Source organism: Cherax quadricarinatus, chromosome 7 (assembly GCF_038502225.1).
Source record: "Cherax quadricarinatus isolate ZL_2023a chromosome 7, ASM3850222v1, whole genome shotgun sequence".
In the NCBI taxonomy this organism is placed as follows: domain Eukaryota; kingdom Metazoa; phylum Arthropoda; class Malacostraca; order Decapoda; family Parastacidae; genus Cherax; species Cherax quadricarinatus.
Window position 1 is genome coordinate 27,124,908 of NC_091298.1, and position 26,921 is coordinate 27,151,828.

General features: G+C 37.7%; 1 protein-coding gene across 3 annotated transcripts in view; it reads left to right on the forward strand.

Moving 5' to 3' along the window:
* Nucleotides 1–7,712: 7,712 nt before the first annotated feature.
* Nucleotides 7,713–26,921, forward strand: part of LOC128686734 (calpain-7) — a 34,156-nt gene continuing 14,947 nt past the window's right edge. The window contains exons 1-9 of one of the 3 annotated variants that reach the window (XM_070082370.1): nt 7,713–7,853; nt 9,461–9,680; nt 10,939–11,099; nt 11,638–11,746; nt 13,665–13,781; nt 14,972–15,816; nt 17,196–17,440; nt 21,235–21,443; nt 25,446–25,654. In XM_070082370.1, the coding sequence (XP_069938471.1) occupies nt 9,467–9,680; nt 10,939–11,099; nt 11,638–11,746; nt 13,665–13,781; nt 14,972–15,816; nt 17,196–17,440; nt 21,235–21,443; nt 25,446–25,654 (2,109 nt within the window). In that variant the 5' untranslated portion in view covers nt 7,713–7,853; nt 9,461–9,466. Of the gene's footprint in view, nt 7,854–9,121; nt 9,176–9,460; nt 9,681–10,938; nt 11,100–11,637; nt 11,747–13,664; nt 13,782–14,971; nt 15,817–17,195; nt 17,441–21,234; nt 21,444–25,445; nt 25,655–26,921 lie in introns of those variants that run through there. The other 2 variants (XM_070082373.1, XM_070082372.1) reach the window with 2 other exon arrangements.

Below are 26,921 nucleotides of genomic sequence, written 5' to 3' on the forward strand. Positions count from 1 at the left end.
GGTATTTTTTCGCCAAAATTGGACCAATGATTTAATTCCTTATTTTTAAATCTTGAATTTTATCCTAAACAGGTCACGTTTTTGGGAACCCTCCCTTCCTGGGATTATCCCCTAAAATGGGTGCAGCTTCTAGCACCCTCCGCATATTCGTGGGAAGTCAGGATCCCCAGCGCCCGGGGGTGTGGCTCATGTATGACAGGGGGCGATTTTTTTAAGTTCTCTGCCTCCACCAACACTGGGAATTCCTCCAAATTAATTCTCTTCCCTGTGTAGCACCTTACGAAGACATCTTTTCACTGTGCCTATCTTTTCTTTCCCTTAATCCTTTTTTCCAAGGGGCTCTGGGAGTAAAAAATTTTCCAGACACACCTGCGGGGTCAACAAAGACTTACATCATCACTCTTTTTTAAATTCCATCAAGTTTTGAGCACCCCTACAAAATTTTAAAAATTATCTGGATCATCAATCTTGGACAGGATCCCCCTGTTTGCAAATTTCGGAACAGCTGTATGAACTGTTCTGCAGACAAGTCTGACCCACTTTGGAGGGGCGGCCCTGGTGGCTGTACAAGTAAATAAACATACATACCCTTCAGGGGAACACCATCAAAATTACCTGTTTAAAATTTTGGGCCCCTATGGTCCCCCCGGGTTAATCAAAGGGTTTTTCCAACTGCCGCATTTTGGGGGTGGGGAACCTGGGAAATTTTTGGGTTCATCCACCCCAAAACATATTACCCCGACTTGAAAACCCCTTTTCCCTTTTGCCGCCCTTTGGAACCCGGGAAAGGTTTTCCCAAATCATTTTAAAGGTTCCTGTACCCCGTGCATCCGTTATTATGTGCTTAAAGACAATAAAGGTTGTCAGGTGATGAGTTTTGGGCAGCAAGATGGGTTGCTTCCCATTTCCCCCAATTCAGCTTTTGTAACCTGCCTCGGGCCCTAATTACATCATCCTAAAATACACCCCCCAGCTTTTTTATTGACCCTTTTCCCAAATTTTCCGTCCTTTAAATTTAATCTCCCTGTGGGTTTCTTCTTGTACCCTCTTTTGGGAGTATTTCGGGGGATGGGGAAAATTATATGAGATTTCATCTTACTTAAAAATTTTTAAACCCCCAACCTTGCCCGCTAATCAGCTTGGTGGGGAAGAATCCTATTAATGTGGGCCCTAAAAAGGGACTCGCTGGGCGGTGCTCCCCGTAATTTCGACAGGAGCAATATGTCCCTTTTTGAAAGGCCATTTAAATTTTTGCCCACCAGCCAATTCCCCCCTTTTAAACCACTTTAAAGCACCCCAAAATTTTCATAAGTCAAGCCTCGAGACAAAAAATTCCCCCGGATTCTCACCCAAAGGAATTTTAAAAAGGGTTCATATCTGCCCCAAAGCTTTTATATTTCTCCTGCTTTTTGATTGATTTCGCGACTCTTTTTTGTACATACACAATCTTACTGTTTTCATTACGAATCCATTGTAAGGATACCTCGTTATCAGACCAAAAAACGGTTAATTTATATTTATCTCTCTTTAAATTTTGTTCTTATATAATTGGCTAATTTTCCCTTTCATAAAAAAAGGGGTTTAAATTTCCCTTTTGGGTAAGGGCGTGATTTTATTGGGGGATTTGCCTTAGACATAACAAAAGAAATGGCACTAATTTCATTGAAGGTAAAACGGCTCTCCCTATGCTAATTTGAAGCATTCAAAAAAAGTAGTACATTTTTTTCCCTTTGACAATTGCCCTTGTTGGAACCCAACATTGGGAATTTTACATATTCACCTTTAGTTCTTCCCACCTTTTTAACAATTCCTCAAAGGGGGGTTTTATCCCAAAAACATTTAAATTTCCCTCTTCTTGAAAAACAATTTTTCCTTTATGGTAAGTGGGGGACAAAAAAGCCTAGTGGATGGGAAACATTTTGAAAATTCCGAATAAGACTCTCTTGGTTTTTTTTGGGCATACCCGTGGGTTTTGGGCTTTAATGATAACAAGTTTTTCTGTGTCCCAATCAGTTCCCCGCCCTTTATGTTGGACCTTCAACTCCAGGTTTTTCTTTATTTATTTTGCCCCCTTTAAAATGGACAAAAGCTTTCCATTCCCTCAGGGGGTATTTTACCTTTCATTTTTTTCATTGCCCTTTATATATTATTGGGTTTTCTTTGTTTAGGGGTCCCCCCAAATTCCCTAAAATTTTTTCCATTATCCCTCGGGGGACCACCCGTCCGGGGAAAGGGGTGCATTTATGTTGCCTGGGAAAACGGACTGGAGGTTTGCCCAAACAATACACTCCGAAACGAAAAGTCTTGGGGATGGAAAAGGGTCATTGGTTTCGACCCCTAAAAACCCCGGTCAATCCCGGTCAGCCCCCGCAGACCCCTCCCGGGAAAAAAACCCCTTTTGTCCCCATAAAACCTAAATTTTAACCAAATTTTAATATGTCTCCCCAAATTTTTCCATCAAAAATTTTGGGTGTCTTTAAACAGTCATTCCAAAATTGGTACATTTTTTTTTCTCCTGGCCCCAAAATTAAAAAAACAATCCTCAAAAGAGTGGTTTTGGGTTTTTTTTTAAAATGGTGTGGCAAATAGTGACCAAAAAATCTGGGCTGCTCGGAGGTACCTCCTCTGAATTTATTTTTAACTGCTCCCTTAATATTATCATTTAAGCAGTCAACAGTTCAGGTGTCTTGTCAGTTTAAATTTGGGGGTCCTTTAATTTCCTCCCCCCATCCCTGGTGGTTGGTGGTCCCGGATGGTTCCTTCCCCCGGAAATCTCACCCAGTATTGTCCCGATTCAAATTTTAAAATCCTTCTGGTTTTTGTTCTTGAGTAAAGTTTGGACTTTTTTATTTCATTGATCCCCATGTTCCCAAATTTCCCAAAATTTTCCCCAGGTTCAACTTCATCCCCCCTTTGAAGTATATTTATACTTGGGGGGGTTTCATGATAAGACACAAAATGTATTTATGGCTTCCTCCATTTATTCATTTCAATTGAGGGAAACCTGCCATACATCCACTGACCTCCTGCGGTCCTTGGGAAAGGGGGACTCCATTTTCTTTTTCATTTCCCTTTTCAAAAGGGGGCATAATTCCCTACCTATAAAAATATTATTTAAAAGAATCATTATTTCGAAGGTTTCCCAAAATTTTTTACTTGAAACCCAAAGTTTTGTATTTTCAAGGGCCCCATTGTAGATTTTTCTCCCGGGACCCATACAATTATGGCATTAATACTTTTTTGTCATTGCCCAGCCTGGCAGTTACAAAACAGTGTCGTTGACTGGGCCTTCTTATTGAGGAAAAAACCAGATAACTTAGGGATAGCAGGATCTCCCCTTTTGTACCTTCATCCCTTTAAAGGGAATTACGTTTTATGGAAAAGGGACGTTGTGATCCCTGGTCCCGTAATGCTGTTCGGGTTTTTGGGTTTACGCCGTTTATCAAACAACCATCCCAAAACGGTAAAGGGGTACCTCAGCTAGGCCTCATTAAGCATTAGCTGCAATCTTTGGTTTGGCTCTGTTGTGTGGGGTTTTTTTACTATGGGGCTATTTTTCCCAAATTTTTAAAGATTAGATCCCCCCTTAACCCCCAGCTATTTGGGGTTTTTCCCCTTTTTACACCCATTAAAAAATTTGCAAGGATTTGGCAATCCCTTTCATTTGGGTTTCCCGGGCACCTGATACATCTGGGCTCTTCCAATCTTTCCCTTTCTTTCCCCTGAATTATAGGCATTACAGTTCTTAGAGAAATGAGTACCGTTGCAGAAGATACAATCTCTCCTTTCTTTGCCTGACCTCTTATCAACTGGGCTACCCTTATTGTGGTACTTCCTCCTCTTGCTTTGATGTGGAGAACCACTATTACTGGCCCCCTGTCACTTGATATGTGCCTACGTAACCCCGTTTAGTAGGTGACTTATGATTATTGATATTAGGATAAAGTTTCCTTTTGTGGAACTTGACAGGTGCACTGGGGTCTGTAGACGTGGTATTCCTAGAGGTAATGGGTTGGCTGGTCTGCAGTTGGACAATTAGCTCCTGCAGGCCCACTCTTATTTCTTCCAACCCGAAGTAACCCTTGTGATATCTGTTAGATAGCCACTCTACTGTCTTGTGGTTCAATTTATTCTGAATCAAGGCACTCAACAACCACTCTGCTCCCTCCAGATCATATTACTCAAGGTCTTAAGAGTGCTTTCTAGTTTGATCCTAAATTGCTGTAAGCTGTTGCGGTTGTGATCTGGAGTCTTCAAACTAGCCAAATTAGCTACTAGATCCAACCTACTTTGCTCCAAGTTACCGTAAGTGACCTCCAACAAGTCAACTGCCTCACTATAGGAGTCATCTACATTTGGGAATGCTTGTATGAGAACATGCGCATCTCCCCTTACTTGTCCCTTTAAATAGCATAATTTGGTAACACTTGCAAGATCACTCCTATCATGTACGACTGCTTTAAAGATAGACCAAAACTCCTCCCAGTTTTCTCCCGGATTAAACACAGGCATGCATAATTCTGGGAGTTTTGGTAGACACCTCTGATTTTCCTTACTAGGTTGACCAACAACATTGTTTACACCCTTTACCTTCTCCAAAGCCTTAGTTTTGCAGGACACAATGTTGTCCTCCACTTCATAATATTGATCCAGCAGCCACTCCCTTTCAGCATCATCTGCACAATTCACCAGAAGATCGCTCTCACAGTCCTTATACCACAATCTATATGACTCATATCTATTTTCTAAGGCATCTAGGTGTAGCTTTAATTCATCAGGGTTTACAGTTTCTTGTCTCATTAACTCCATACACTTGTTGTATGATTTAGTAACATGACCCTTCCGAGCTTGTAGTGACGCTTTCTTTGCTTTGGCATCCATGGACTTGCCAGCCACACTAACTTCCTCAGACCCAGCCATGGTTAGGGGATTAATAATCACCAATTATACAACTTAAGTAGACACCTTGTGAGAGTAATTCTTGCACTTTACTCTTGTATAAATCCTAGCCACCCATGTGCTAGTAATTAATTGGGCTAATTATCATCCACCACACGACCAATTAAATTTGTGTACCCTATACCCACTTTCTTCAATCAGTCACTTAATTATTAAGTAATTAATTCAATTAATTTTTCACTGATTGCATCCGGTTCGAAGGACCAGCGGGCAGATATGGAAAATTTTATAGGGGTGATTACTTTTACATACCTCAACATTACATACATACAAGTAATCTCCTTGGGAGACAACAACTATATTGTTTACCGTAGTCACCCGTGTAAACATTTGAGAAAACTTAACCACCTCTGGTCACTGCAGGTGGCCCCTCGACCCTCACAATCTTATCCATATCTATCTGAGACCAGTATAAATTGGGTAGCACCCTCAAGCACGGCGCTACTAATTAATTGTGGATTGTATAGATTATATTAGTTTAACTGAATGAAGGGGGGGTAGGTTACACATGGATATATCCATTAAGGAAAAAACATTTGTACATAATCCCACCACTTACCAGATATTCCCTGGTGGTCACTTGATGTGGCTGGATCACCCTTAACCTATCCAATTAAAACATACCTAACTGGCCAGTATCAGTCTGTTATAACTAGAAGGGTTACTTAACTGGGGGTGATTGATGCTCCTTATTTCCTCCATTCACCATCTCATTTCGATGTCCCGCTACACCGACACGGTTCTTATTCCAGCAGGACAAGGTATCCATTGGTTTGTCCCGGTTTAGAAGTCGTGATTCCATAAACTTCACTATCCTCGGTACGAGAATCACGCATTCACTCGGAGCAGGGTGATCTATTTCACATCCTGCATTCTCTTTACTTAATGTTATTATCACTGATTACATTACCATTCACAAGATGATTTAACGTCTCATAATTATTATACACATTAGAGGTCACTCCATTAAGATCTGAGGCCGATGAGTGAGGATTAACTCACAGGTATTTCCCCTGGACACACACCATGGCCGCGCACCAGTCACACCCGGTCGAACCATTATTCACTAATTTTACCACCTTTTTACGGTGGTCCCGTAAATCACGTTCCCTCACTCTTCACCAGGAACAGTTACGACACTTCCTATTATGAAGTGAGGCCTATATTAATCCTTAGGCCGCCGTGAACGCCAATTTCCTGATCCCATGTTTTCACAGCCTCCTCACTACATTCAAAACACTGCCACCACCTCGTGCCCCAGCTCGACCTATCCCCCCCCCTCACATCTGTGCAGGAGCAGCGGGAACCCAGTTGGTTCCATTCAAAATACAAATACATTTTGACCCAAATCAACACATTAAACACTTATTAGGCACCATAGCTTCGGAAATTAAATAATTTCCACAACAACTATTACTACTACTACTACTACTAATAATAATAATATCTTTATTTCTACAAGTACATGTACAAGGTATACAGTCCTAGCTGACATCAATGACATACTACTATATAGAAAGCCGCTTGTTATGCTGAGCATTTCGGGCAGATTAGGTCAATTTTGTCCCAGGATGCGACCCACACCAGTCGACTAACACCCAGGTACCCATTTAACTGATGGGTGAACGTGGACAGCAGGTGTCTTATAGAAACTACGTCCTAATGTTTGCAACCCTATTGAAGATGGACCCCCGAACCTCATTGTGTGAGCTGTCCCATAGCAGTCGAGATACGGGATATGATACGGGTATGATAATTGTACTAATGTGGACCTGTACCTAAATAAACTTATTTAATTTGAATGGTAGCACACTCCACCAATATTCAAAACTCTAAACCTACTCACCATACAAAACATCCATACTTATTACTGCATCTACTACATACATAGAACACTTAACTCGGATATAAACCCTCCCCTCAAACGTCTCCTTACCAACCTCAACAGAACACATGACCATAACACAAGGCACAGATCACTCTTTGATGTTTCTCGTGTCCATCTCGCACTATGCAAAAACTCAATGCACATAAAAGGCCCTAAAATCTGGAATTCATTACCTGTGAATGTAAAAGAAACACTGTCTGTTTATAAATTCAAGTCTCTTCTCAAAAATCACTTACTCACCCACAACTAAATAAATACCGAATAATTGTATCTCAAATTGTATCTCATAAATGTTTCTCATAATTGTATCTCATAAATGTTTAACCTGTGACCCAATCAAACTTTGTTATTTTTTTAATTACATTACCTAACAGAATACTCCATTCTACTGAATACACAGCAACACAGTAAATGACCATATGACCTGTCTTTGTAATACTCATTTGTGCTAAATTGTTATCTGTTTACAATAATGTTTTACCACTGAATATATCATTGCTTAGTTAATCTTAAGTTAATTTTAAGCCTACCCATAATGCTCTGCATACAAGGGGCTTTGGCATGTTGCACTTTAACTACTGTATTCCTAAGTACTTCTCTGTATCATGTTCAAATTAATAAATAAAGAAATAAATGAATAAATGGTGTTCCGACATCATGAGGAACACGGGTTCATGGGAAGCGCGGGTTCGTGGAGAGAAGCACAGGTTCATAGGGAGGAGCTTGGGTTTATGGGAAGGAGCATGGGTTTATGGGAAGGAGCATAGGGTTCATGGGGAGGAGCATGGGGTTCATGGGGAGGAGCATGGGGTTCATGGGGAGGAGCATGGGGTTCATGGGGTTTTGGGGAGGAGCACGGGTTCATAAGGAGGAGCAGGATTGCTGGTGTCCCCCGGCCTTGCCAACCCTTCAACCCAACAACAACAACAACAACACAGAAATGTCACAGCTGACCCAGTTGTTCCATGACGGCAGCCTTTAGATTATCTGTGTTACCTTCACCTGAGTGAGTTAAGTGCACTAACAGTTCCTAGAACAGTGTTAAGATTACTGTAACAAGATTCATATTCACGTAATGCTCTCAGAATAAAACCACAGTGTTTGGCTTTGTTGAAGTAGATTTTATTGGGATTATTAACCCAGTGGGTTAGTAATGTGAGGTTAAGCCAATAATGTCACTCATTATGGCGTATTACCTTTAGGGTCCTACGATGATCTTCCCCAACAGTTGGCTAACATCCAGGTACCTACTTGGTGCTAGGTGAGTTGGTGCAACAGGAAACCAGAGGAAATGACTCACATTGATTTTGCTTGGTTATAATTAAGATAAATTTCTGTATCTAGGCCTCAAACGTAAGTAGTAACTCAAAATTTTTTGAACAGTGTACAGAAATTTAACCTGTAACCCAGTAAAATCAGTACGTGTTATTTCCTCTGGTTTCCTGTTGTACCTACTCACCTAGCAGCAAGTAGGTACCTGGGTGTTAGCCTACTGTTAGGGAAGATAGTCTTAGGACCCTGAGGTAATACACCATACTGAGTGGCATTCTTGGCTTAACCTCAGGTTACTAACCCACTGGGCTGATAATCCCAATAAAATCTATTTAAAGAAAGCCAAACAAAAATTTTAAGGTTTACTACTTAAATTTGAAGCCTAAATATGCATTAACTAACATGCCTAATGTTTCCATTCATGATGTGGACGAACCCCAGTCCTTCAGATGTTTCATTACAATATTTTTATACAATACCAATAAGATGAGACATTAGGCACATACAACACTTGCATATATCTACATCATTTAAGAAATTTTGCCAAGCCCCTGGTTAGCACAGCATCTTCAAATAAAAGCACCTAGGTACTGCAAATGTCCTATATACATATATGTAAAAATATTATCTCGTCATATTCTGTAGTAATACATAAAACTAGTTTCACTCCTATGGTTATTTTTATTATAATTATATTTTGAATTAACAGAAGACTCTTAGTATAGTATAATCTAAGTTTTCTTATTCTTGTGTACCTTGTTATTATTTTATCTGCTTCATATACATTTATTTTATATTAATGTAATCTATTTTGTTGTGAAAGTCCTTAGTGTCTTGTATACATAAATGTAAAATATTCTAGTCCTTCAAAATCTAAGTTTGGTTTAAGTTTGCCTGAAATGTCCTGCATAACTATGGGGCTTTCCCTGTGAGCGATGTAATGTTATCCAGTTTTGTACAGATGATGTATCATGTGGAAATAAGTTGACTGATTGATAGATATGTCCGATTCCTCATCTTCGGAAGTGAGCTGAAGATTCTGCCACTTTAGCCAAGGTTCATACTCTTCAGTCTTATTTTTAGAATAGCTTAGAAAGTAAAAGTGGTTTCTTCTTGAGTCTTCAAAAGTACTGAATTTCTTTTTTTTAGTGTTGATTCTGGCCCTAATAATAAGGAAAGTTTGTAAATAAAGCAAATGTAAAAAATACTGCCTTAATCTCTGCCTAATCTAGAGGTTAGATACATTGAGAGATGTGTATAGTTGATAAATGCCTTTTTTTTTTTTTTACAATTATGTACTTACCACCTGTGACATATTTTAAATACTTATTTTTTAAATAGCTCAAGATGTCTAGCCCAGAGGAATGTGTTAACTGCGCAGCAGAAGTCGCACGACAGGCCACGCATTTTGACACTATAGGAAGCCACCAGGCGGCCATCTACATGTACCGCCAAGCAGCAGAATATCTTAACCGCGCTACAACTCTGGGGTTGTGTAATCCAGCTATTTTAGATAGAATCGCGCAGTACAAAAATAGAGCTACTGCTCTTGAGCATAATGGTATGTATGCAAAAATCGTGAACAAGCGATAGAAGATGCAAAACAACCATAGGGGGAGTTGAATGATAGCCACCTGTGATTGTATTTTCTTGGACCACCTCCTCTTTTCTGCAACATTGCGAACTGCTAGTGATGTGTTGATTGCAACATGTCATTCAACTCCTCCCTGTGGTTGTTTTACATAATAGTATGTGCTTTTCTCTCTGTACTATATTATTAACACTGGTTTCTTTTCTTATCTGAGCTCATACTTTAAGTAAGAATTCTTATTATATAAATAGAATTGTCATTGTTTTTCACAGAAGCATATAAATTGTGCAATAATGTGATGAATGATCATCTTGTAAGATTTATATTAATGGTGATTGGAAAAATACAAATGTATATATAATTTGCCAGAATTAAGTAATTGCCCATAATTATTTCTCTGTATCCAAGATCTCATATTCTTCAGTTACAGTGTAAAGTAAAAGTTGCTATCAGCTTTCCTGTATTGTATAGAACTCCACTGGAAACCACATACAGCCTCTCCTCACTTAATGATGGAGTTCCTTTCCTAAGATCACATTGTTAAACGAATTTGTCGCTAAGTGAGGAGCATATTATAATGGTAGTAGGTTTGTGTCAACCATCTCTGATATTGTTTTAATGCCACCTTTGCACTATTTATAACATTTTTAAATGTTTATACAGTAGTGTACTGTATACTGAAATAAACAGAATAGAGGAAATCATCTCTAATATACATTATTTAAGTATAAATACTGGTCAGAGAGCCTGTCATAAGTCCAAGGTGTTGGTAAATGAGTACGTCGCTAAGTGAGGAGAGGCTGTATTTAAATTTATCTCCCACATCCCAACAGAATGTCTCTTGCTCAGAGTCATACATACATGCCTCGCCTTCAGCAGCTCTAGATCCTCCCTCACTTTTGGGTGAAAAGCATAAACAGTAGTTCTGCTCCATCCTCTGTAAATTCCCAAATTGTGAAAGTTTATTTAACTGTTTGGGGCAGCTTTGGTGTTCACACACAAAATATGGATATATGAACATGTCTTTACTTTTCTTTCAGTCAGCATTTATATGAAAATATACCAAATATACTTCAAAATTTTCTTATTTAATTTTTTTACACATCAGAGACTTAAACTTAGAAACTGTTAAAAGCTCATGCATAGTCATTCTTCAAGTTTTCTTGCTATATTAACGCTGTATGCACATCTTTAACCATAATTCATATTTACCTTTATTGTAACTCAGAAACTCAAGCTCATTCAGTGCAAATTACAAAAGAAGGAGGTCAGAGTGAGCTTAGCCGAGCTAACTTTCTGCTCCTGGAGGCACTAGATGAAGATGAGGCGGGTAATGCTGAAGAAGCCATTGAACTTTACTCCAATGCTGTACAACTTTGTCTTGAGGCCGTGAGTTGTACTTTAAATATTAGAAAGTACTGAACCTTATGTTTGTGATGTATTCTATTTCTTGTGTGTTTAGTATGCACATACACTGTAGAACATCCTAATTCACTGATTTTCATTATGCAGCATTCTCAGCAGATGGCTTTGCACAAACAAAATAGCTAGATTATTCGTGAGTGTTTTTGTTTGGTGCAAAAGTCCTAAATTGAAAATCAACCATAGAATTCTATTGAAAATGTATACAATAGATTTTTCCATACCCAAACCAGTTTTTCTGTTTTAGACTCATGACTTTCAATATTAACCAGATTAGAGTGATATTTAAAATGATTTGGCCTTTGAAATGCAAAATAAGTTCAAATCTAAAATTTGTTTATTATGAGAGTCCTAATTTTGTAGCATTCACTGATTCTAAATTTGTGAATCTTTAGAAATGCAGTCTCTGCAAATTTGGGGAATTGACTTATCTTTTTTAAGTTTAAGATATGTTTTTGATCCTTAATCATTGCAATTTCATCTTAAGTATTAATTCTTTCAACAGTGTAACAATGCCAGCAATGCCAGAATAACAGACAAGCTGCGGAAGTTGGCTGAGCAAGCACTGACTCGAGCTGAAGTTTTGAAATCCCAGGAGACTGGAGAAGAAGCCAGTGAGTATGTTACTACAAGTAAAATCATAAACAGGAAGTTTATCTCTCTCTTATTTAGAAGTGATTTATTTACATTGCTTAAGGTATTAATAAAGATGATTTTTTTTTTTAGATACTAATAAAGCAAGAGAAGTCTTAGGTTTGTACTGTAACTACAACTGTCTATCAATCATCAGCCTAACCCCCTCATTTTTTGTACAAAACTAAAAAATATTTATAAAAATTCTATTATTGCTTTCTTTGTTTTTCTTATGATAAAATGAGTATTCTGGAGTCCTGGAAGTGGAAAGCACTTTGAAGAATAGGTGGGGATATTGCAGCTTGGAGGATTATTTGAATTGTTATGTCCACGATTTTCAGGCAAAATAGCTAATGATGGAGTGAAAGTGAATATGTTTTCGTCTCTGTGTTACCCTGTCTTGGTGGGAAATGTCTGATGAAGAGACAGCAAGGTAGGTGATGCATTGAGGTATCTGTGGAAACAAAGAACCATATCCATTGTGTCAAAATGGAGAATTTACCTGAGTATAGCACAAATACAAATTTTTATTTCTTTATGTACAAAATAATATAGTTTACATGTAATAAAACATTGGTAGTCACAAAAGAAAGCCACTAGTGTGCACTGTTATATATCAGGGTTATCTCCATCCAAAATAATAATATGGAGTGAAGCATGGGTTTTAAACATTGCAGCAAGCAAGTGGTTGGTAACAGGGAACATGTCACATTCCAGGACAATATGTAGTGTGAATATATTGCAAGGAACTTGCAGACTGGAGATAAGGAGGCAGTGTGGAATTACTAAAAGTATTATTCAAAGGATGGAGGTGGTTTTGACATATAAAGATAATGGTGCAAAATAGGACAATTAGGAGGGCATATATATCTGTGGTGGAGGGAAGGAGAGATAGAGGCCCTTTCAGGAAATGTTGGAGTGAAGGGGTAAGGGAAGTTTTAAATGCTAGGGGCTTGTGTGAACCTGTTAAATAGGAATGAGTGGAGGCAATTGGCTTTTATGATTTGACATTTTGTTGGAACATGGGGAAACAGGTTAGCTGGACTGAGCCCAGGAGATGAGAGGTACACTGCTTTCATTCTGAAGTAGGGGGTGGGGATGTTGCAGTCTGCAGAGTTATCAGAGCTCTAATGTTGGCATTCTTCTGGCAAGGCTGTGATTGAATAAATGATGGTAAATTACTGTTAAATAACAGTATTAATAATTTTTCTTTATTTTTAACACATCAATTGTTTCCCATCAAGGCAGGGTGGACCAAAAAAGAAAAACTTTCATCGTTCACTCTATCACTGTCTTGCCAGAGGTGCATTCACACTACAGTTATAAAACTGCAACATTAACACCCTCCAGAGTGCAGGCACTGTACTTCCCATCTCCAGGACTCAAGTCCGGCCTGCCGGTTTCCCTGAATCCCTTCATAAATGTTACTTTGCTCACACTCCAACAGCACGTCAAGTATTAAAAACCATTTGTCTCCATTCACTCATATAAGAGCGTTGGTAAAACTATACTCTCATACATTCCCCTCTTTGCCTCCAAGGACAAAGTTCTTGTCTCCACAGACTCCTAAGTGCACCACTCACTCTTTTTCCCTCATCAATTCTATGATTCACCTCATCTTTCATAGACCCATCCGCTGACACGTCCACTCCCAAATATCTGAATACGTTCACCTCCTCCATACTCTCTCCCTCCAATCTGATATTATTATTAGTATTAATTATAATACAGTAATATAAAACTTTTCAACCAGAATTAGGAAATTTCAATGGAAAATTTAGATACTGTAATACAGCAGTATAAAATTTTATTCAGATATCAGACATGTCATATTAGTGCACTTAGCAATTAATGACTTTTAAATTACACAAGAAAACTCACTGTTCAAAACCAACCCAGCAGGTATGAGTTCAGACAAGGCAGCTAACAAAACTCAGCATCGCAAGGTTTCACCAACCCGCATCATCCCTCCTCTGGGCATTGGAAATTTGGTCAATTCCAAACCTCAGGCTCAAGGTAGGTGAATCTGCTGTCAGATCAGCAAGACCTTGCTCTAAGCTCAAGCACTGGCACCCCAATAATTTTTTTGCTGCTTACATAATTTGACCAACCTACGTGACCTCTTAACACTTAGGCTTGTTTCACTGAATAATGGCCATGACAGATGTGTATGATTGAATCCTGTGTCCTTAGGTGGGAGCCCACATGCAGAGAGAAACGAATAAAAGTTATCTGTATATTTCTACTCCTATTTGAGGTCCTCACCAGTAAACATGAGTGAGAAAAGATTGTAGCTATATTTAGGCTGGTAGTCCATTAATATGAAGTTGAATCTTCCATGGAAAGCCAGTGTTAAATTTCTCTTTTTATTATGTCTTGTCATTAATACAGAACAGCACAATGATACTCTCATCTTAATTATTAATAACTATCCAAATCATATCCCTTATTTGTTATTTTCTAGGCAAGATTTATTTGCATTGTACAGTTCCTGTCATATCATAATTAAAAATTCCCCGTACAGTTTGTACTATGTAAATAGTTTTTAAATTTTATTTTGTAGATGAATTTAAATGAAGAAGTGCATCTTAGGTTTTAAATTTTGCTTCACGTTCTATGTGCATTAACAAACAAAAATTTATGGAATCAGTATCAGTTTTGTATTGTCCCTAGAGGAAATAACTCCCTTATCATCTATGTAAACTATTAGAGGGCAAGAAATAAAAGTAAAAGATTTGCACATTTGCTGTTATGTTGGGTGAAATTTATGAAGGCTAAGAACTATTCTTTCAGACAAAATGTTTTATCCAAAATTCTTTTGTAGACTTCCTTAGAAGCTGAAGTGTGATTTTCTAGCTTGGGGAATAATTGGTTCTTGCTAAGTAAGTTGTTGTTGGGCTAATCTATGGTCAGTTATGAACCATGTAAATTAAAATGACTGTACTATGTGTTTTCTCCAGAGTTACTTTTAATTTGCTAAACCACACAAAAATTCATGTTAGCTAGGGTATAGCAGGCTTGGGAATCTAATTCTGTAGATTATATGGTGTCTTCTGTGTTATAATAGGATATGGCTGTCACTAGTTCGTTTAAGAAATTTTTCTATACTGAAATAATCCATCTTTAAATTCAGGGAGGGTAATTTTAAGCATTGACAAAATATTATTAACCTAAGACTTGCATTTTTCATGTATCTTATTTTACAGCCAGACCCAATGTTGTTAACAAAGTTGGTCTCCAGCTATCAGGCAAATCTGAATACACAAAGGAGGAATTAGATGTATTAAAAAGAACTTCCAACATTAATGGCCGAAACTATGTTCCATTTTTGGCCATTGATCTCAAAGAAAAATTTGCTTTTTCTTTGCCCTTTTCTGATAAGGATGGCCTGCTTCCTCTAGCACCAAAACAGAAAAAGAACTTTGCTAGATGGGCACGGCCAGAGGATATATCCAGTGACCCCAAAATGATTGAAGTAGTGGATTGCTTTAGTATCAAGCAGACTTGTGTTTCTGATTGTTCCTTTGTAGCATCTGTTGCCATCAGTGCTCTCTATGAGAAAAGGTTCAAGAAAAGACTCATAACGGACATAATTTTTCCAAAGAACCGCAGTGGTGATCCTGTGTATAATCCCTGTGGGAAATATATGATTAAACTTCATATAAATGGAATCCCAAGGAAAGTTATTATAGATGACAGATTGCCTGTAGGTCATCATGGTGAGTTATTGTGCTCATATTCAACCAATAAGAATGAATTTTGGATTTCACTTGTGGAGAAATCCTATCTCAAGGTGATGGGGGGTTATGATTTTCCTGGCTCCAATAGCAACATTGATCTCTATGCTCTGACTGGTTGGATCCCAGAGCGTGTTTCTATCAAGGATAAAGATTTCAACAAGGAAGGAACATTTCGCAAGATAATTGACCGCTTCCATCATGGTGATGTGCTGGTTACCATGGCAACTGGGGAGATGAGTGATGGTGAAGCAGATCGAGCAGGACTTGTACCTACTCATGCATATGCAATGCTTGACATTAAGGAAGTAAAGGTAATGCCTAGTATATGTTTGTTAAGGTGTTGAAAAACAGAATTTAAACATGGAGGTGTTAGCAGTATTTATGCAGTACATGATAATGCAGTCAGACCTCGAAATCCAAGAATGTTATAGTCCTATAGATCCCAGGGAAACTAAAACCAACAGATATTAGTATTATGACCCAAGGTTATGATCATGATTTTGATGCTTTCACTGTTGAGACTTCTGAAATTAAAAGTGCTGACAGTATCATGATTTAAAAAAAATCTTTCAAAATGGTAATCTTTTTCTGAATGTAATGATACCAAAAATGTGAAATTTGATGGAAAACTTATGGCATTATGCATGCACAAAATTGGTGGTCTGGGTGCAATTTAAGCTTCAGCGATTTTGATCAATTTTTGTCCTATTTTAAGTCGATCCTTTGGCTTAATTTAACAAAATTCTTAGCTACTCCATTAGTATGTCTTCTATCAGTTGAGCATATGAAACCACCCATTCAAATGTGAGAACTATCCTGTAAAATGCACATATGTCAGTAACTTGGTTAATTTTACACAAAATTCAATAAATTTTAATTTAAAAACAGACTTCAAAATAAGCACTGCATTCCAGCTTCTAATCAGCCTATCCTCTGTGCATTAGTCACATCCTCAGGCCTTTCTCATATTACACTTGTCCTCCAATCTGAATCCAAAATCATAGTTTTACCATATTTCTCAATTAAAATATAACCAAAAATAATTAGTCAGGATGTCCCTGATCTGTTTTATAGACTTTTACATAGTAAAAATCCATAAAACAGACCAGGAAAGGAGTACGTAGGAGGCCTCATCCTTCCTCAGGAAAATCATCAAAATCTAATATTTGCACTATTTAAAACTGATACTGCTCTTGGAACCGACCAAAATCATTTCTCCTTCAGTAGTATGGAAGAACTATCGGTTGATATAAGAAACAGCCAATAAAAATCATAAAAAACCATCTTAGAAAATACTTCAGAGACACTATTTTAAACCAAACACAAGGTCAAAGGTTTGTTTTTCACATCATGTACTGCATGGGGCACAATTTTTTTTGTACCATGCACACTTGCAACTCAAATCCATTCTCTCATGTCTAGGCCAAAATTTACTGCTCACAACATATTTGAGTGTTGTGTGTAAAACGTAGATCTACATGAGCAACACTGGCATCAGTAGCATAGATCTATGCAAGACAGAGTGAAGGGTTAAATATGAAAAAAAATATTCAGATGTAATCCTACTCTAATTAATCTGAATGTAAATTTCAACTCTTGATCTTAAATTAATTCATGTCATGTTCTATACTCCAAAATTTCACCTGAGTAGGAAAAATTCTCTTAGGCTTCATTTTAGCCTGTATTTCAGGGAAAACGTTTGTTGATGTTGAAGAACCCATGGTCCCACCTGCGCTGGAAAGGAAATTACTCTGAAATGGACCAAGAACACTGGACTCCAGAAATGTGTAGACTTCTTAATTATGACCCCAAGAGTGCTCAGACATTTGACAATGGTGTCTTCTGGATTGATTATGATAGTTTATGCCACTTCTATGATGTAATCTACATGAACTGGAATCCTCGGCTTTTCTCTCACACATATTGTATACATGAGTGGGTATACTTTTTTTTTTCCTATCATTACATTTTCTGTACATAGCTTCAGTTTTTCCAGTTTTTCCAGTGTGGCTTATATACTATATTTTTGTCTTTTCAGTATTGTATAGAGATACAGTATACTGTATTAAGGCTTTTTATTATATGGGTAGTTAAAAACTTAGGTAGCAAGTTGGTAGACAGCAACCGCCCAGGAAGGTGTACTACTGTCCTGCCAAGCGAGTGTAAAATGTAAGCCTATAAGTGTTTTACATAATGGTAGAATTGCTAGTGTCTTTTACCTGTCTCATAAACATACAAGATTGTATGTCTTGCTACTACTTCTTACATTTCACATGCATGTACAAGCATATATATACACACCCCTCTGGCCTTTCTTCTATTTTCTTACTAATTCTTGTTCTTGTTTATTTCCTCTTACCTACATAAGGAAGCAGAACAGAATTCGTCCTCCATAAGCCATGCATGTCGTAAGAGGTGACTAACATGCCAGGAGCAAAGGGCTAGTAACCCTTTCTCTTGTATACATTACAAAAGTTTTTCTTTCTGGGCCACCCTGCCTTGGTGGGATACAGCCAGTTTGTTGAAAGAAGAGTAATAGTAGTTAAAAACAAATTACTAATTACATAGAAATACAAACTGTTTGAATTTCATGCATTAAAACTATGCATTTCTTAATAAGAGTACTTATTACCTTTATACTGTATTTAAGAGAAAATGCTAAACTCACTGGGGTCATGCAGTGCTTGGGAAATGGGAGGCAGTTAGGTTTGAATCAATTCCTTGGATCATGAGACCCTAACTAGCATAAAGGCACCTTCCTTAACCCTTTGACTGTTTCAGGCCCCTTTCTGAAACTGTCATTCTATGTCGCTAAATTTTTGAAAAAAAAAAAATTATTTTTTCTTATGAAATGATAGAGAATCTTTTCCTGATGGTAATGACACCAAAAGTTCGAAATTTGGTCGAAAACTCATGGAATTACACTCCCGCGAAGTTATCGGTCTCGGCGACATATGCGTATCGGCGATTTTGCCGACTTGGAGCCCTATTTTCAGCCAATTCCATTGTTCCAGTTGACCAAACTCATAGCTATTTCTTTAGAACTCCATTTTATCTATCAGCTGAGTACAAGAAACCTCCCATTTACCAATTTGGACTACCCAATATTGTGGTCAGAAATTGGCAATTTGGCCAATTTCACGCAAACTAAAAAAGATGCCAATTTCAAAATAGGGTCCAGAATAAACAAGGTAGACATTCTTGGCACTAAAATAACATATCCTCTGTTCATTAGTCACATCTCTAGGCCCCTCTTATATTATTATTGCTTTCTATTTTGATTTTTTATTCATTCAAAAAAATACAAAATTTACTGTTATGCAGACTACTGCATTATTGTAAAAATGGTATAAATAATATCAGTGCACTAGTGAAAGAATATTAGACTCCCCAGTTGACGTGTATTGGACGTGTGGTGTGATTTGTTTACTCCTGAACATTGGTAAAAATCGAACATTTCTGCTACTTTGAGCTCAGTTTCAAGGACGTTTTCATCGTCAAAGTAATGAAAATCATCTCTATTTCTGTAATATGTTTTCCATTTTATCACCTAAGACCATGAAAACGCAAATACATCGATAAATACTATACGAAAATACACCTCAAAGTCGGCGTTTTAATCCAAAAAAACGATCAGAGTTTTTTTTTTTCTCATTACACACTGTGTGCTGCAGGATTTTTTTTATGTGGTGCACACTGACCATACAGACCCATTCTCTCATATGTGGGCCTACCAGCTTTCTTTCGCTTGATTTGAAGCCGCTAGAATTATTGAGTATATATACGTCTGAAACACTGGCTCGTAAGACGTATATATACGACCAAAACAGTCAAAGGGTTAAGAGGATAATAAAGTGCCAGTCAGATTATCCAGTGGAGTCATAGGCTCCTTATTAGTAGTACCATACCACTACAGCAGCAACACACCTAAAGCCAATAACAACTCAACAAAAAGCCGCAGTAAGAATAATCACTAAATCCCATCCCTGGCAACACACCCCCCCACTCTTCATAGATCTAAACTTACTCCCTGTTCAGAACATCCACACTTACTACTGTGCAATCTATATCTACAGGACCTTAAATTCCAATATTAACCTTGACTTAAAACACTTTCTTGATAGTTGTGACAGGATCCACAGGCATAACACCAGACACAAACATCTCTATCACATTCCCCGTGTTCGACTAAACCTTTACAAAAATTCAATGTATTTCAAAGGACCTAAAATCTGGAACACCCTACCTGAAAACTCTAGAATTGCAGACACATTCATCACTTTCAAAACTACAGTTAGAAAACATCTTATCTCCTTGATCCACCCCGACAACTAACTACATGATAACCAACTGGTGGTTCACAATTACACTCACTCACCCACTGACTATAAACCCAGAAATACTAATCTTAATCTTAAAATAATAAATCCTAACTAGTCATAAGTTTGCCTATGATACTCCAATATAGATACGTTTTTTTTTTTTTTCAACAAGTCAGCCGTCTCCCACCGAGGCAGGGTGACCCAAAAAGAAAGAAAATCCCCAAAAAGAAAATACTTTCATCATCATTCAACACTTTCACCTCACTCACACATAATCACTGTTTTTGCAGAGGTGCTCAGAACACAACAGTTTAGAAGCATATACGTATAAAGATACACAACATATCCCTCCAAACTGCTAATATCCCAAAACCCCTCCTTTAGAGTGCAGGCATTGTACTTTCCATTTCCAGGACTCAAGTCCGGCTATATAAAAATAACTGGTTTCCCTGAATCCCTTCACTAAATATTACCCTCCTCACACTCCAACAGATCATCAACCCCAAATACCATTTGTCTCCATTCACTCCTATCGAACACGCTCATGCACGCCTGCTGGAAGTCCTAGCCCCTCGCCCACAAAACCTCCCTTATCCCTACCTTCCAACCTTTTTGAGGACGACCCCTACCCCGCCTTCCTTCTCCTACAGATTTAAATGCTCTCCATGTCATTCTACTTTGATCCATTCTCTCTAAATGACCAAACCACCTCAACAACCCCTCTTCAGCCCTCTGACTAATACTTTTATTAACTCCACACCTTCTCCTAATTTCCACACTCCGAATTTTCTGCATAATATTTACACCACACATTGCCCTTAGACAGGACATCTCCACTGCCTCCAACCGCCTCCTCGCTGCTGCATTTACAACCCAAGCTTCACACCCATATAAGTGTGTTGGTACTATTATACTTTCATACATTCCCCTCTTTGCCTCCATAGATAACATTTTTTGACTCCACATATACCTCAACGCACCACTCACCTTGTACTGTGCCAAAACAAAAGCATTCACATTGCTAAACTCACAAATTATGATGTAGTCACTTAGCCTTAATACCATAATCTGTAAGGATTTAATGTTAAGAATTAATCTAAGTCTGCTCGAAATGCCTAGCCATGCTAGGTGTCCTAGTGGCCCCCCTCTGTAATTAGTATTTTATAACTTGTAAACCACACAATACCCAAAACCTGTAAACCCCACATTGTAACCCTTGTAGAGAATAAACTTGAATTGAATTGAATGGTGGGTGTCTTAATGCAAGTAGAGAGAGTTCTTGATTCATTGAATTTGAGTTTCAATCCTCCTCCTCAGATCAAACCAAATTACCTTCCATTTCCCAACTGGTTTATAAAGTAATTATATAGACCATTTTCAGGGTTACATAACTTGCCAATATTTCAGAACCTGGAATGCTGGTTCAGGCCCAGTACGAGACTTGTACAACATTGGGGAGAACCCGCAGTATTCGCTGGATGTGCAGTGTCCTGGGGGTACGGCAGTCTGGATTCTTCTCACTAGACACATTACTGAAATAGAAGATTTTCGCAATAATAAGGAGTATATAACCCTTCTTGTCTACAAGACTGGTGGGAAAAAGGTCTTCTATCCCTGTGAGTCAAATTATATTTCTCTCAAGTTTTTTTTTTTTTAGTTACTTAATCCCCTAACATTCAGATATAACCTGTGAATTGAATATTTGTACATAGAAGCACTTTCCAAGGTTATTACATCAGTATGGCAACATCCTAATGAAGGATAGAATTTTCCAACTTTTATTTATAACACACCACTTGTTTACTACAAAGTAAGGATGACCTGAAAAAGAGGAAACATGCCCAGTGTCATTCATTCACTCTTGGTCTTGGTAAAAGTTTACTAACTTCACTGTTCAGATGACCCTTCGAGCTGCAACATCCTCACCCCTCTAAAATGTAGGCCTGTACTTCCCATTTTCAAGACTGAAAAGTCTGGGTTTCCATTAATCTCTTCATAAATGTTACCTTGCTCTCACACTAGCAGCATGTCAAATCACAAAAACCACTTTGATCCACTCACTGATCTAAAGGGCTCACACAGGCCTATTGGATGTTTAACCCTTTCAGGGTTTCGGCCGTACTAGTACGGCTTACGCACCAGGGTCCATGACGTACTAGTACTCATAAATTCTAGCGCCTTCAAATCTAGTGAGAGAAAGCTGGTAGGCCTACATATGAAAGAATGGGTCTATGTGGTCAGTGTGCACAGTATAAAAAAATCCTGCAGCACACAGTGCGTAATGAGAAAAAAAAAACTTTGACTGTGTTTTTGGATTAAAACAGCGACTTTGCACTGTATTTTCGTATGGTATTTATTGTTGTATTCTAGTTTTCCTGGTCTCATTGTATAGAATGGAAGACATATTACAGAAATTGAGATGATTTTGACTGGTTTTACAATGAAAAGTACCTTGAAATTGAGCTCAAAGTAGCAGAAATGTTCGATTTTTACCAAAGTTCAAAAGTAAACAAATCATGCTAAGTGTCCAATACACGTCAACTGGTGAGTCTAATATTCTTTCACAAGTGCGCTGATATTATTTATACCATTTCTACACTAATGCAGTAGTCTGCATAACAGTAAATCTTCTATTTTTAAACAGAATAAAAATTCAAAATGGAAAGCGAAAGAATGTAAGAGGGGCGTGGGGATGTGACTAATGAACAGAGGAAATGTTATTTTAGTGCCAGGAATGTCTTTCTTGTTTATTCTGGACCCTATTTGGAAATTGGCATCTTTTGAAATTTGTGTGAAATTTGTAAAATTGCTAAATTCTGACCACTGTATTGGATAGTTGAAATCTGTAAATTGGTGGTTTCTTGTACTCATTCGATAGAAAAAATGGAGTTCTAGTGAAATAGTTATGATTTTTGTCGACTAGTACATTGGAAATGGCCGAAAATAGGGCTCAAAGTGGGCAAAATCGCCGATGCATAAACATCGTCGAGACTGCTAACTTCGCGAGAGCATAATTCCATAAGTTTTCCATCAAATTTCATACTTTTGGTGTCATTATGATAGGGAAAAGATTCTCTGTCTTTTCATAAGAAAAATATTTTTTTTTTTTTCGAAAAATTTCTGACCCTGGGAACAAGTCTCTGAGAGGGCCTGTGGACCCTGAAAGGGTTAATAAGCTCCCTAGCATTCATATTTTTTTTTAGTTTTTACCCCTTGCCCCCTATATAATATAATGAATAAAATATTTTCTTATTCATTTGGAACTGAAAAGAATAAATTTTTATGTATGAGTTAGCTTTACAAATAAAACATTAGTATACAAAGACATGAAAATTGTTGCAGATTTCACCTGTAGTTTGGTTTTAACATTGCCCTCTTGCTTTTTGAATTCTTAAACTTTTCATTCTGCATTCTATACGATAAAATGCTATACAGACAAATATAAGCTAAATCTGGGTAAGACAGAGGGTTTGATTGTCAGGGGAAAACCTCAGGAAGTACGGATTGAAGATTTTGGTGCCTTTGATTGTGGTACTGTCAGTCTCATTCTCTTCTTAATCATCCCATTTTTTGTACACACAGTTTAACTATCTTTCATTAGAAGCTAAAGATTCTCTTTAGGCCACCATTGATGAGAATTAAAGATGCCAGAAGAAGCATGTCACCATAGTATAGAGATAGAATAAATTGATTTTTTTTTTTAACCTCATCAATGTCTTAGCTGCCGGAAGGCAGTCATTTCTATGACTGCCTTTCATTAACATATTATTTGTTAATACTGGCTTTATTTTAATATTAGCCACAAACATTGTAAAGCATTTTTGTGCTTATTTATAATAGGCACATATGATCTTCAAGAATACGTTGTTCTAGAATAAAAATTTAAGTGATAAAGACACTGCAAATGCATTTCCTTCCCCTTTAGTGGGGTTAGATCAGGTAGCTGTAAAGCCTTTTATTCCACTCAAGAGACTTGCATACGGTGAATCAAAAGTAAGCAATTTGTTCTAGAGTGCACATTAATTTTAACTGAGCTAAGACACGGAGATGATGCAGACATTTCACACTTAGTTACCATGTTTTAAAAAATATTGCTGTAGTGGATACTGCTGTCTAGTTTCCAGTTTTGTTGTACAATATGCAGGTAGTTACCTCTTATGTATATATCAAGTCACTGATTTTTTTTTTTTTAACACATCGGCTATTTCCCACTGAGTCAGGGTGACCCAAAAAGAAAGAAAAAAACTTTCGTCATCATTCAGCACTTTCACTATCACTCATACATAATCACTGTCTTTGCAGAGGAGCTCAGATGTGACAGTTTAGATGTCCCTCCAAACTGCCAATATCTCAAACCCCTCCTTTAACCCTTTCAGAGTCAGCAGGCCCTCTCCTAAACTTGTTCTCAGGGTCAGAAATTTTTCAAAAAAAAAAAAATTATTTTTTCTTATGAAATGATAGAGAATCTTTTCCTGATCATAATGACACCAAAAGTAAGAGATTTGATGGAAAACTTACCGAATTATGCTCTCACAAAGTTAGCGGTCCCAATGATGTTTACGCACCAGCAATTTTGCCCACTTTGAGCCCTATTTTCGGCCAATTCCAATATACCACTCGACAGAAATCATAACTATTTTGCTAGAACTCCATTTTTTCTATTGAATGAGTACAAGAAACCACCCATTTACTGATTTCAACTATCCAATAAAGTGATCAGAAATTGGCAATTTTGCCAATTTCACACAAATTTCAAAAGATGCCAATTTCCAAATAGGGTCCAGAATAAACAGACATTCCTGGCACTAAAATAACATTTCCTCTGTTCATTAGTCATGTCCCCAGGCCTCTGTTACATTTTTTTTGCTTTCCCCTTTGAATTTTTATTCTGACAAAAAACAGAAGATTTACTGTTATGCAGTCTACTACATTAGTGTAGAAATGGTATAAATAATATCAGCATACTTGTGAAAGAATATTAGAGTCACCAGTTGACATGTATTGGACGCATGGCATGATTTGTTTACTTTTGAAATTTGGCAAAAATCGAGCTTTTCTGTTACTTTGAGCTCAATTTCAAGGTACGTACTTTTCTTTGTGAAACAAATCAAAATCTTCTCAATTTCTGTAATATGTCTTTCATTCTATAAAATGAGACCAGGAAAACTAGAACAGAACCATAAATAGCATACGAAAATACAGTGCAAAGTCTCTGTTTTAAACCAAAAAGACGGTCGGAGTTTTTTTTTTCTCTGTGTGCTGCAGGATTTTTTTTGTACTGCGCACACTGACCACATAGACCCATTCTTTCATATGTAGGCCTACCAACTTTTTCTCGCTAGATTTGAAGGCGCTAGAATTTATGCGTACTAGTACAGCACCAACCCTGGCATGCAAGCCGTACTAGTACGGCACCAACCCTGAAAGGGTTAAAGTGCAGGCATTGTACTTCCTATTCCCAGAACTCAAATCTGGTTAACCAGTTTCCCTGAATCCCTTCACAAAATATTACCCTGCTCACACTCCAACAGCTCGTCAGTGAAGATGTTGCACTATATTTGTCGTTAGTTCATAGTATGTATATTCATGACTGATATATCATTTCTTACTTTGGCCAGTTGATCCTGCTCCATTCATTGATGGTGTGCGCATCAATAGTCCGCACTATTTATGCAAGATGGTTCTGAAGGAAGCTGGGACACACAAGTTCACACTGGTAGTATCTCAGTATGAGAAGCACCTCTCTATACACTACTCACTGCGAGTTTATTCTACATGTCCATTTTTATTGCACAAAATTAAGAATCTCTGCAAACATAAACATGAGGTAAGAGTTGCTTTTTTATTATAAAATGCTGAGTTCTAGTAAAATAAATAAATAAATAAATAAATAAATAAATATATAAATAAATATCTTTCTTTCTTTCAACACACCGGCCGTATCCCACCGAGGCGGGGTGGCCCAAAAGGAAAAACGAAAGTTTCTCCTTTTACATTTAGTAATATATACAGGAGAAGAGGTTACTAGCCCCTTGCTCCCGGCATTTTAGTCGCCTCTTACAACACGCATGGCTTACGGAGGAAGAATTCTGTTCCACTTCCCCATGGAGATAAGAGGAAATAAACAAGAATAAGAACTAGAAAGAAAATAGAAGAAAACCCAGAGGGGTGTGTATATATGTGCTTGTACAGGTATGTGTAGTGGGACCTAAGTGTAAGTAGAAGTAGCAAGACGTACCTGAAAACTTGCATGTTCATGAGACAGAAAAAAGGACACCAGCAATCCTACCATCATGTATTACAGGCTTTCGAACTCACTTGGCAGGACGGTAGTACCTTTTGCTTCTACCAACCTACTACTAAAATGGGGAGCAAGGGGCTAGTTCTTCTTGTATATATTACTTTTTTCGGGGCCACCCCGCCTCGGTGGGATCCGGCCGGTGTGTTGAAAGAAAGAATATATATATATATATATATATATATATAGAAATGGCATATGATAGAGTGGATAGAGGAGCAATGTGGCAGATGTTGCAAGTTTATGGAATAGGTGGTAAGTTACTAAATGCTGTAAAGAGCTTTTATGAGGATAGTGAGGCTCAGGTTAGGGTGTGTAGAAGAGAGGGAGAATACTTCCCAGTAAAAGTAGGTCTTAGACAGGGATGTGTAATGTCACCATGGTTGTTTAATATATTTATAGATGGAGTTGTAAAGGAAGTAAATGCTAGGGTGTTCGGGAGAGGGGTGGGATTAAATTATGGGGAATCAAATTCAAAATGGGAATTGACACAGTTACTTTTTGCTGATGATACTGTGCTTATGGGAGATTCTAAAGAAAAATTGCAAAGGTTAGTGGATGAGTTTGAGAATGTGTGTAAAGGTAGAAAGTTGAAAGTGAACATAGAAAAGAGTAAGGTGATGAGGGTATCAAATGATTTAGATAAAGAAAAAATGGATATCAAATTGGGGAGGAGGAGTATGGAAGAAGTGAATGTTTTCAGATACTTGGGAGTTGACGTGTCGGCGGATGGATTTATGAAGGATGAGGTTAATCATAGAATTGATGAGGGAAAAAAGGTGAGTGGTGCATTGAG